Source organism: Gallus gallus, chromosome 6, assembly GCF_016699485.2.
Source record: "Gallus gallus isolate bGalGal1 chromosome 6, bGalGal1.mat.broiler.GRCg7b, whole genome shotgun sequence".
In the NCBI taxonomy this organism is placed as follows: Eukaryota; Metazoa; Chordata; class Aves; order Galliformes; family Phasianidae; genus Gallus; species Gallus gallus.
Genome location: NC_052537.1, coordinates 3,720,875 through 3,731,998, shown reverse-complemented (window position 1 = coordinate 3,731,998; position 11,124 = coordinate 3,720,875). Strand labels below are relative to the sequence as shown.

Sequence of the window (11,124 nt, the reverse complement as noted above, 5' to 3'; positions counted from 1 at the left end):
GTGGAGAACATTGAGGACTGCTTCTGAGTTTTGTGACTGCTTCCAGCTCACAAGGGGCAGGCTGCAATTAGTGGGCCCATAGGGCTGCCATTTCTATCTATACCTAGCAGCTAACCACAGCCATACGGGCATGCTATTTTTAGCAAAATTGCTCATTACTTACCATGATGTTGTACTTGATGATATTTCAACAAGTGCCCTGCATTCTAATATGTCATTAACGAGCCATGACATGAAAGAGAAAGGTTGCTGGTCTGTAGCGCAGCAGGGACAGCAGCTACTAGCCCCCACCTGACTGTGGTGGCTGCAGGGACATCACTGAGGGGTTCTTACAGTGTGGAACCAGCACAGACCCTGTAAGCCAACATAGGCGCTCCTTATCCCCTATTAGTACGGCTTAAGTGGCAAAGTGGTCACCAGTCAGTGGGGCTTGCTGGCTGAACCAGGAGGGCTGAAGGAGTGACACAGGTAGCAGCGATGAGAAGTTATGTCACACGGTGGTCTCAGCCATGGGAACAGAAGCTTCAAGACTCCATGGGCCTACTTGTTGTACGCATGGGCATCTCGGAAAACAAACACCACAGGCACCTGTGCTCGCAGTTCTGTTCTGTAGTCTGCCATGGAAATAATTCCTAAGGGAACAATGTTATTATAATTGTATAGTAATAATTTTGTAATTTTACAATTTATTGTAGCTGCTGACAATATTACCTGGTTATAATAGTAGTAACACACATACCAAAAAAAAGAGTTGGGCATCAAGAACAGGCCTATGTGTGCTGCAGAAGCCACTAGGGAAACATTTTCAGATGAGGCAAAAAAAAACCAAAACAAAGCAATGTCCTGACAGCACTCATTGAGAAAAATGCTCTAGGAAATGCTCATTTCATGAGCCACCAAAGTGCAACCTCTAATACAGCTGGGTTGGGGATCATCGATGAGAAGTTGTGGTTGTTTTCTTGGTTCCACTTCTCGCAGTCCCACCTATCTCCTACAGGGCTGAAAAATGGCCTTTCAAGCAGAGCTGCCTTTCAGTACCATGGGCTAATACGTTGGCTGTTTTAAAGCTGATGTGTATTTGCTACTTGAGAGACCATTTAAATATTCCCAAATAATTCCCAAAATTCCCAAGTGTACTCAGAAGGTTCAGCATTAACCTGAGGAACTACTGAGGAATTATATTTCAAAAAAAGAAGAATCGATGGGTAGACAGTACCCACACTATAGGGCAGAGATTGGGAGGGGAGGAAAGAGTATACATCCTCCAAATATGTTATCCACAGCCTTTATGTTTATGCTCCCTACTGGAGTAGGATTTTATTACCTCTTCAATTCAGCCGAGTTTATGTCTGCCTGTAAATTTAATGCTCACTTTTGTGGCAGCAGATGTCCACTCAGTTCAGCTGCTCTTTACCGTCATGTGGCATCACGATTGAAGCCAAAATGCAGAACAAGCTGTCTAAAACCCAAGCTGTCAAAATAAATTTCTATAGAGATATTGTATGCTAATCCATGGGAAGTAGAGTTTAGGCGTTCACGCTCACTGCCAAAGCAAATGCTGAAGGGAAGCCCCTTGCATGCCTCCAGCAAGAGCAAGGGATCCAAACTCTTGTCTTGAAGTGATGGACACATGCATCTGTAAGAAATCAAGTTAAGGCCAATGCTTTACAATTAGAGTCCCTTTGCCAGGGTTATCACAGCTAGAAATCCCTGCCAGGGAGGGCAGATGAGGTGAAGGCTGCAGTTGGGTATTTCAGACACAGTGCATCTAACGCCAAATGGCACAGGACGGAAAAAGCAGCTTTTGAAAAGAGGACAGTGATGTGAAAAGGAAGAGGTAAATTCCTTCATGAACCTTCAACAGCAGCTATACAAACCTGCAAAACTTTTCCCATTTTCTCAGTAATCCAACACCCCGGCAGAATCCCTCTGGGATTCCTGGCACAGCATTGACCTCAGCAGGTCCCACAGAGGGCAGGCAATGCAGCCACCAGCCCCCCAGTACATTCAGATCACTTTATGGAAATGAGGTGGTTATGAGCCAGTACATTATTCTACACCTGTGGAGATTTTATATATATATTTCATTGAAAATATTTGCAGAGACTTCATAGTTCAGAGCACATACTATTCTTTGCCTGGATCTGCTCATCAGGCAACCTGGGCACTTCTGAACATGTTTGCAAAACCATTTTTCAAATCCTTAACCTACTTTTTTTTTACCTTTCTTCTAATGTACTTCAACTACTTGCAGTACTCCTTTTAAATCACTTTTGTCGTATTATTTCCTTCATATTCTGCTCAATTCTTTCATTTTGATAGCTGCTCTTCTCAGGATTCTTTCAATTAAAAACAGTTTTTCAGTACAATTCAGAGCTATTTGGATCCATTTTTAAACCACTATTGCTTTCTTTTAGACACCCTATCCTTTATATTTCACTTTTGCACCAATTGGATTTCCAGAGTAAGTACTGGAAGATCCTGTAGAAGGAAGAGCTTGTCTTGGCTACATAACCCATGGAGTGCCCCTCAAGGAGGGCCTCATACTGCTCTGCAAAGGCAGCCAGCACTACCTCCAGTCTAATGCAGATGACATTAACTGCTTTCCTAAGTAGTAATCAAGTGGTCCGAAGCTAATCAGAGAAAAAAAATGTGAAATGGTTTAATAGTAACAGTAGGGAAATACCGCACTCAAAGATGTTCTAGAAATAAACCCCAAAAGGCAACAAACTAGTCAAAAAGACACAAAGATTATTAACAAAGGAAACATCTTCTAAGGAGAAAGAAAACCAATCAATTAAAGTGGGGGGCAGGGGGAGCATGGAAACAGTCTTCACAGCACATCTGTCCAAGGACTGACCTTAACCAAGTAAGAAACTGTTCCCAGGGGAAAGCTCTGAGCCAGCTCTGTTCTGCGTGCTGTGACCAGAGAGCATCACTTGCCTGCACTGACCATGCTGAAAGGAGGTCCCTAACACCCGTAGGTTAAAGAAACAGAAACATCCAACGAGGTTTTTATTGCATTTTCACTTGCCTCACACAACTGCAGATCTCATCCAAAGTTTTGAAATTCATCTGCCATCCATTCAGCAGAAAATCAGTTTACCTGTAACAGTTTGAAATTTCACATACAGTTTAGCAAAGTATGACACCACAGAACACAGAGCTTACACATGTTTCAATCTATTGCCTACCTTCTGTGAATCACCAGTCTGATACAGATATTCTGGTTTTGGAGCAGCAGCTGAGCTGCTAAAGCATTTTGCCTCACCTACAGGACAGTGAGAATCACCATAGGAAATAGAAATGGAAAATCACGTTTATTCTACTCGGGATTGCTATTTATTCAAAGTGCAAAAAACTCTACTAGTAGAGTCTAAAGCTTAACACATCCACAAGGAAGGCCATGGGATGAAAAGTCTTTCCTCTCCCCACAGGTATGGAGCGATGGGACTGACTCAGCCAGTGCCTTTCTCACTGTGATTGCAGAACCTGCGTTGGAATGGGCAAGTGCTGTTCTTTACCAGGACTAGGTGTGGCAAATTACCCTGCTCCTGCCTCCAGACAGCTGGAGGGTAAATAGATCTCACTCCCAGATGGCTGCAAACCTCACCTGTGGAAAAGTCCTGGGGCAGCAGGGCCACTCCATTCACCACAGGAGAGCTTCAGGACAGCCTTGATTTTTCAGTACTAAAAATTAGCCACCTGTGCTAGGCTGGGCTCCTTGCTGATTTCTGTACAACCCAAAGCAACACCACTACAGATGAGGGCAGGAACTGGATTGAAGAAAACAACAATCCTTTCAACCCATACCAAAAACTGCTACTGGAATGTTTTTATTCCACCTTGACGAAGGAGACTTGAAATCAACCCTGGGAAATACAAATGTGTAAATAAATAATAAATCTGTTAGATACTACCTATTTCATCAATTAATCTGTAGTGTTAAAATACATTTTGAATTGCTATATAGAGGGATTGAAAAGCTCTCCCGATACAAGAGAAGTTCCTTTTTATGAATGTAAGGAGGACAGAGAGTCCTATCAGAAACCATTGTAGCATACTCTCTGTTGCTAGCATTTATGCTGAGGTCAAACGATTTGGTCTTTTTTACATCAGGTCAAGTAGTCTGACATCACAGAAATCCTTTAGCACAAGGAGGACTTGCCGAAAACGGAGTGTCATTCCAAGTACTGAATTCTGTAAATCCACACTGTACGTACACATCCAGAATGTGAGTGGAGATCTTCCCAAGACATTTACAAACATATGTTTCAAATCAATTTCAAAAGACTGAGAGTTCATCAATTATCATTTTAGCTTGGCTGGATGCCTCCCATTCAACATTTGGCAGATCCTGCAGCATTTTCTTTATTAAGAATATTTTTTACATGCAGAAAGCCATTATATACAGTATTACAACCTAAGGGACAGGAGTGGAAAATTACATGGCTAGGAATTGCTTTGTGATAAGTATTCAGATCCGAATTCCCGCAGCATTGCAGGACTTCAGTAACAAATAACTGATTAGCAAACCACGGTTAGAAAAACACATTTAGACAAATATTGGCCTTTTTTCTTCTTTTTTTTCCAGAGTTCTCAAACTTGAAAAATGTTTGAAACCCAAATACCAGCACGGAGCCTTTGCCACCAGTGCTTCCACAGCAGAAGTATTGCAGAAGTGCGTCTAGTCAGAAGTACACACCTCTGCTCTACACAGAGCAAGGGACTTTCGTGGCCGAACCACAAGTGCCCAGCTAAGCCCTCTGATCTTCACTACCAGTTTTACCAGTACAGCCAGCAGCAATGACAGGGCTGCTCTGGGAGATTTTTGCAGAACTATCTAACGTAGGTTTTGCAGTATGGTTAGAAAACATTACAATGCCACACATAATTTGCAGAATAGGTTAGTGTATGACTTTTAAGCAGCATAGCTGATATAAAGCATACTGTACTAATTACAACACTGCTAGAAAATGACAGCTAGGTCTGATACTGAAAAGGTCTGTGTGGTACTGTTGTTTGATTGTGTGATAAGAAGAACAGTGGTTAGGGTCAAAATGCCATTCTCAAACTTACTCTCTTATGTGTTCTTAGGAGTCGATTGCTTCTTGTCTCGAGCCATATCTCTTTGCACATTTCTTTGAACTGAGAATATAAAGCTGTTGTTAGATGTACAACAAACAGTTTATTTAGCTATCTATTAAGCACGAATTCTCCTGTTTCATGCAAATATGCGGTGCATAAAAGGTAAGACTCTGTCATCACATTCACAGATATCTGTATTAAAATTATCAAGTACTCCCCAATTTGTAAACCAAAGAACCATAAAAGAGCTGCAAATAAGATACTTAGCATATTGCAGAGCAGGTACTAAACAGCACTGAGCAGAGCATGCTCAAAAGTGTTGCTTAATGTCCTCACACTCAGTGTGCATGCATCATTTTATGAAAATAAGAATGGTCCAAGAAAATGAGACCGTTAGCACAGAAGCCTTTGATTGAGTACAAAACATCAAACCCCAGCTGGTCAAACAACATATTCCTATAAAGTCTGGGCATCTTCCGTTTTCTTGCATCCTCCTCCAGAATATGTCTGAGACACATACATTGACACAATGGCATGCAGTGTTGGAGCACAGTCATATATACGGCCACATACTTTCCATCTAGCAAGCCAATAACCAGCCTAGTAACTATCAGCAAAAGTATTCATTAGGCTGCCCCTCTATCTTTGGTATTGCTTCTGAGTCCACACTGGATCGGGCAGAGAGGAGCCTGTTAGACTCATCGGGGGTATGTCTAGTCAAGTATTCTCCTTCCACTCCTTTCACCTTGGCCCCAGGAGAAAGACTTTCAAAGGTGACATAGGACTCCTGAATTTCCTTGGGTTTCCTCACAAAGCACTTTTTGCAGCGTCTCTTCAGTGCTCCACAGCAGACCACCAGTGTCAGAGGAACAGCAATGACACAAGCCACACTGATGACAACCACGTTGATGAGTTTCTGGGTCCCTCCTGCACTAGCAACTTCATCTGTGGAAAATATGATGCACTGCTCCTTCCTGGGTATCAGCCCTTTCACACAGACGCACACTATGTATTTGGTCTTTGGTAGCAGCCCATAAATGCTGACCTTGGTCTTCCCTGGTTCCACATTGATCCGACGCATGTCTCTCTCTCCAAAGACAGCGTAGAGGACACTGAACACTGTTGTGTTCTTCGCCAGAGGCGCCTTCCAGGCCAGGGTGACACTCTGGTCAGTGTCTCCTATCACCCTGACAGATCTCACAATTCGCTCTGGCTCCTGCTGACCAGTAGGTGGGCTCACCAGTAGGTTTTGGGGGTTGCTATCTTGTGCTCCAGCTGGGATGAGGACATCCTCTCCGGTGCCTGCTCCAGCCCCTAGGGTAGGCATGGTGGAGGTGGTGATAACGTACCTTGCCACTAGCTTGTCATTGTAGGCAGCTGCCTCCATCCCACTTGCCTTCCCGCTCCACGTGCCTTTGGCATTGGGGTTGGGGTCATCCGTGCTTTCCGAGTCCATGATGATGAGGGATATGAATGCTTCTGTTGCCCCCAGGAAATTCTTTGCTTTACAAATGTACTCTCCAGAGTCAAGGTAAGAGACTACAGGCAGGCCCAGGATAGACCAGCTCATCCCATCACTAGAGATCTCTTGGTGCACTGCGAAGAAGGAAAAATGTAAAACAGTCAATCATGACTAGAAGTAATAATGTGTTTTGTGAACTATTAGGACTCAGTCAACAGAATATCGGCCTGAGACAGCAAAATCATTTATTTTCGCCACCAAGTACATTACAATACTAAAGTAATTCCAAGAAAAAGACATTTATGCTAAAATAAAGTTACGTTAGGATTTAGGCTGCTTCAGAACGCATGGATGTGAGGCATTTCATGCTATCTCCCTTCACTTGACATACAACTTGCAAACTAAACAGGGAAGTTTCCTCTGTTTTCAAAAAAACTGAAATTTCACATATGCAGGTACAATATTTAAAGCAGCAGAGGGAGTGGGCTGCAACACACAGCCTAGCTGAACATTGAATGCACTTCTCTGAGACACAGAAAATAAAAACAGTGGGGATTTCCTTCAAAAATAACACATGGGTTAGTCTAGAATGTACGGAGCAAAGCTGAAAAACGATCTTCCTTTTACTGTGCAATTAGAGCAGGTTTTTATATCAAGTCAAACACAGGGAAGTATGATCACTTATCAAAGCACACAGCTCCACTAAGCAGTATGCACTATGGCGGGGGGGGGGGGGGCAAGCACCTTCTCCATTATTAACCAGCCTCCTTAGGATGAGCATGTAATACCTCTCCTTTCCCATTTAAAGGTAAGCAAAGGAGACGTTTGAAGAGCGAAGGTAAGACAGGATGAAAACCTCCCAAGCTCACGTGGTTCAGGATCCAGCCTTGGGAATCAAGGCACATTCCAACAGCAGTGAAATGGAATAGCAGCAAAACTTAAATTTTCCATTTACTGAGTGGAAATACTAGGAAACAAAGGTACCAGTCTTTCTATGGCCTTTCCCCATTCATGTAGACACTGAGCTGTTTCTCACTCTTTTGTACTCAGAACACCACTATTTCAGTGATAAGACAACACTGGCACAGGAGCTGCCGTTGCTGAGAAATAATGCATATTTTCAGCCAACTTTTTACTAGAGGGTGCTCACGTCTGATTTGATGGGGCACAAAATCCATCATTCTCAGTTGTAACTCAAAGTAAGCTCAACATACATTATCAGGAAAGCATTCTCTGTTTTATTTTTTGCTGTGACTCTCTTTCAAATGTATGACAAATGTTTGCAGCATGACGATAGACATCATTATAAGGAGAGAGAGGCCCTGCTATGACCTGTATATCACGTGCAGCAGAGGAATAGCTTGTGAAGATCCCCCAAAAAGGTTACTTATTACAAGTGGTTCCACTGCTGAGGAGAGAAATGCTCTCTCCTCTGTACGTGCTGCTACAGTCACATTTTGTAGTTGAGACCCCACAATTTCCAGTCAGATCCAAGAGACAGTACCATCTGGGGGGGATTAGAAAAAATGAAGGTTCAGTTTCTGAGCTAAAACCTTAAAAAGCTAAGAGCAACTGCCTTGAATGTAGCAATGGTTTCTTTCATAAATTCCCCTCACATTTAAGGACCAACTCACGTTGCAATTCTTTGTCCACCCAGTCAGAATGGGAAAGAAAATATGATTGCTCACAAAGGCAGAAGCTATCCAAAGACTCCCCCCATAACCAGGATGTGCACAGGAGAGGAAGTCGGTCACTGTATCGCCTAAAGAGCATTTTTCTAAGGGGCCACATCAATCCTTCATAAGTGAACTACTCATTGGAAGCATGGCATTTTTACTGAGGTGTTGTATTCCTCAGTGGTTCAGTGGTTTTTTTATTATTATTTTTAATCTATCAGTGCCTTAATGTTTGCATGTTTGCAGTCTTCCTTCTTTGTCACAGAAGATCTGCATTCCAGTTGAAATCATGTCAGACATCTCTCCTCCAGAGGCGTTCCCTGATTGATTAATAGTAGCTCATACTTACTCTTAACGACCCATAAAAGAAGCCAGTGGGGATCCTTTTCAGTGACTGAATAACTAACTAAATTAAGACAGTCTCCTGCTACAGCTGGACATATCTCATTTCTTCATCTCCAACAGATATGCAGAAAATGCTTCAAGTTACCTCACCACCAGCACAATTGTGAAACAACAAAAAAATGATTGCATGTATTTATCTGAAGACATTTACATCAACATGTAAGCAATTTTACAGCCTACAGAAAATTTCAATGCTATAGTGAATTACACATACTACTATACTCCTTGAGACCATCTCTGCCAAGAAGGGCCTGGGAGTCCTGGTAGACGAAAAACATAGTATGAGCCAGCAGTGTACACTTGCAGCCTGGAAGGCCAAAAGCATCCTGGGCAGCATCAAAAGAGGGGTGGCAGCAGGGACACAAATGTGGTTGTCCCACTGTGCTCTGCCTTCACGAGGCCCCATCTGGTATACTGTGTCTCCCAGCACAGAAAAGACAGCATTTGGATCAGGTCCAGAAAAGGGCCATGAAGATGCCCAGAGGGCTGGAGCACCTCTGCTATGAAGACAGGCTGAGGGAGCTGTGCTTTTTCAGCCTGGCAAAGAGAAGGCTGCAGGAAGGACCTCACTGTGGCCTTCCAGTACTTAAAGTCAGCTTGCATACAGGAGATAAATCAACTTCGTTCATGGGTAGATAGTGATAAGACAAGGGGTAATGGTTGTAAACTAAAAGAGGGAAGATCTAGATTAGATATCAGAGAGGAATTCTTCACTGAGAGGGTGAAAAATGAGACGCTGGCACAGGCTGCCCAGAGAGGTTGTGAATGCCCCAGCCCTGGTGGTGTTCAAGGCCAGACTGAATGATACAGCTCTGGGTGACTTGATCTAGTACCTGATTTAGAAGCTGGCCATTCTGCCATGGCAGAGGAGTTGGAGCTAGATGATCTCTGAGGTCCCTTTCCAAAGAAGCCATTCTATGATTCTATAGTGAGTTATAGTGAATCTTAATGTTGCACCCATTTCTTTTTTTGGGTCTTTTATCAGTGGGAAATTGCTATTGTCATAAGTTTCCATACGCTTTGCAGCCCACAGAAAATAATGGCGTAGGACTCACTCACTCAGTCTACACTGGGGAAAAAAAAAGCTTAAGCTTAAATGTACCTGTGCCATTTAGTGGAGCACCGTCAGCCCTTCTCCAGCTGAGCTCAGGAATGGGCACCCCCGTTGTCCCACATCGCAGTAGCACAGTGCTGCCCAGGATGGTCTTTACTTTGGCTACAGACGTATGTACAACAGGGCTTTGACACTTCCTTAGCTCAACTTGGCTGAAGAAGACTCCTGCAAGGCTACGAGGGGTGAAGCATTTCAGCCTAGGCTCAATGAACGCTATGTTGGGAGACTGGAAATTCAGGAAATGGACCATTTCATACAGACTGCAGTCACATGCCCAAGGATTGTCTTGCAAACCTGTCAAAAGAAACCAGAGCACTCAGTCACTCCAACAGTATTTTTGTTTCTGCCACTTTTTTTTTCTGTTTTTCAGCAGGACAAACTGAGAGATTCCCAGTCTGCCCCTAGAAAAGGATATACATGGGGATCGTAGAAACAGACCTCTGCTGCTGTTGGCTGAGGTTGAAGTGTCTCATAGTACTGGTCAGTAGAAGGGAGAAAATAGGGTTTGCTAAGGTATCTCAAAACCTGCATTTTAAATCACACTCACAAAGTTCAAAGCAAGGTAATTCGTGCCAAGAACACGTCACTATTTAAGCGTGTAATGAAGCAAAACAAATAGTTTGTTATAAAGACTTTGGAAAAAATAGTCATGGGAGTGAGTTGTTTACTTGTTTTCATTTCCCTAATAGGACGCAGGCTATGAAATTCTTCTTGCCAGTGATCTTTAAAATTATTAGCCAGCTAAAGTCAGGCTAACAATCAGGCCTACGGTAGGCTTATGCACATCTATTAGACAGCACCTGTATTAAGAAAATGCATATAGGAAGGGATATATTAAAGAAAACACTCCTGCTTCACTGTCCCAGAACGTTTCTCTTTTTCTGCTTTTCTGCTCTTTCAGTGTGTGTGTACTGAACTCACATTCTGAAAAAAGAAAAGAGATATTACCCCATTAAAAACAGATTTGCGACGATGGTACTGAAAAAGCAAAATCAGAGCTGGAGCAATGCACAGGCACGAATAGAAGCCGCTGCGTTCTGACTAAATCTGCATGTCATCTCACTCAGAAATATTCACATTTGCCTGTCCTATAAACAGCTTCTGGTCTTTAATGGCTTTAGCTAGCAGCACTGCCATTGGGGATTTTAGACTAAATCGAAGCATGCGTTTGAAGACTAAGACAGGAGCTCAGTGTCCCAGACCTGTCTCCAAGGGGGCTTCACCCTCTCTTTTCAACAGGCAGCCCAAGAACAGGGCTCAGGGCTGGCAGCAGCCTGAAAGTAAGGAGCACAACTATCCCTTCGGTTCCCAGCAAGCAAAAACATCTGCCCACACAGCAGTGCTGGTATTGATGGCCCTTGGGGCATGGCAGCAGCAGT

General features: G+C 43.2%; 1 protein-coding gene across 1 annotated transcript in view; it reads right to left on the bottom strand.

Moving 5' to 3' along the window:
• Window positions 1-41: 41 nt before the first annotated feature.
• LRIT1 (leucine rich repeat, Ig-like and transmembrane domains 1) overlaps window positions 42-11,124 on the bottom strand; it is a 53,406-nt gene continuing 42,323 nt past the window's right edge. Inside the window, exons 8-9 of the mRNA XM_046943253.1 lie at window positions 9,734-10,039; window positions 42-6,684 (exon numbers count right to left, since the gene is read on the bottom strand). Coding sequence (XP_046799209.1) covers window positions 5,699-6,684; window positions 9,734-10,039 — 1,292 coding nt within the window. The 3' untranslated portion in view covers window positions 42-5,698. The remainder of the gene's footprint in view (window positions 6,685-9,733; window positions 10,040-11,124) is intronic.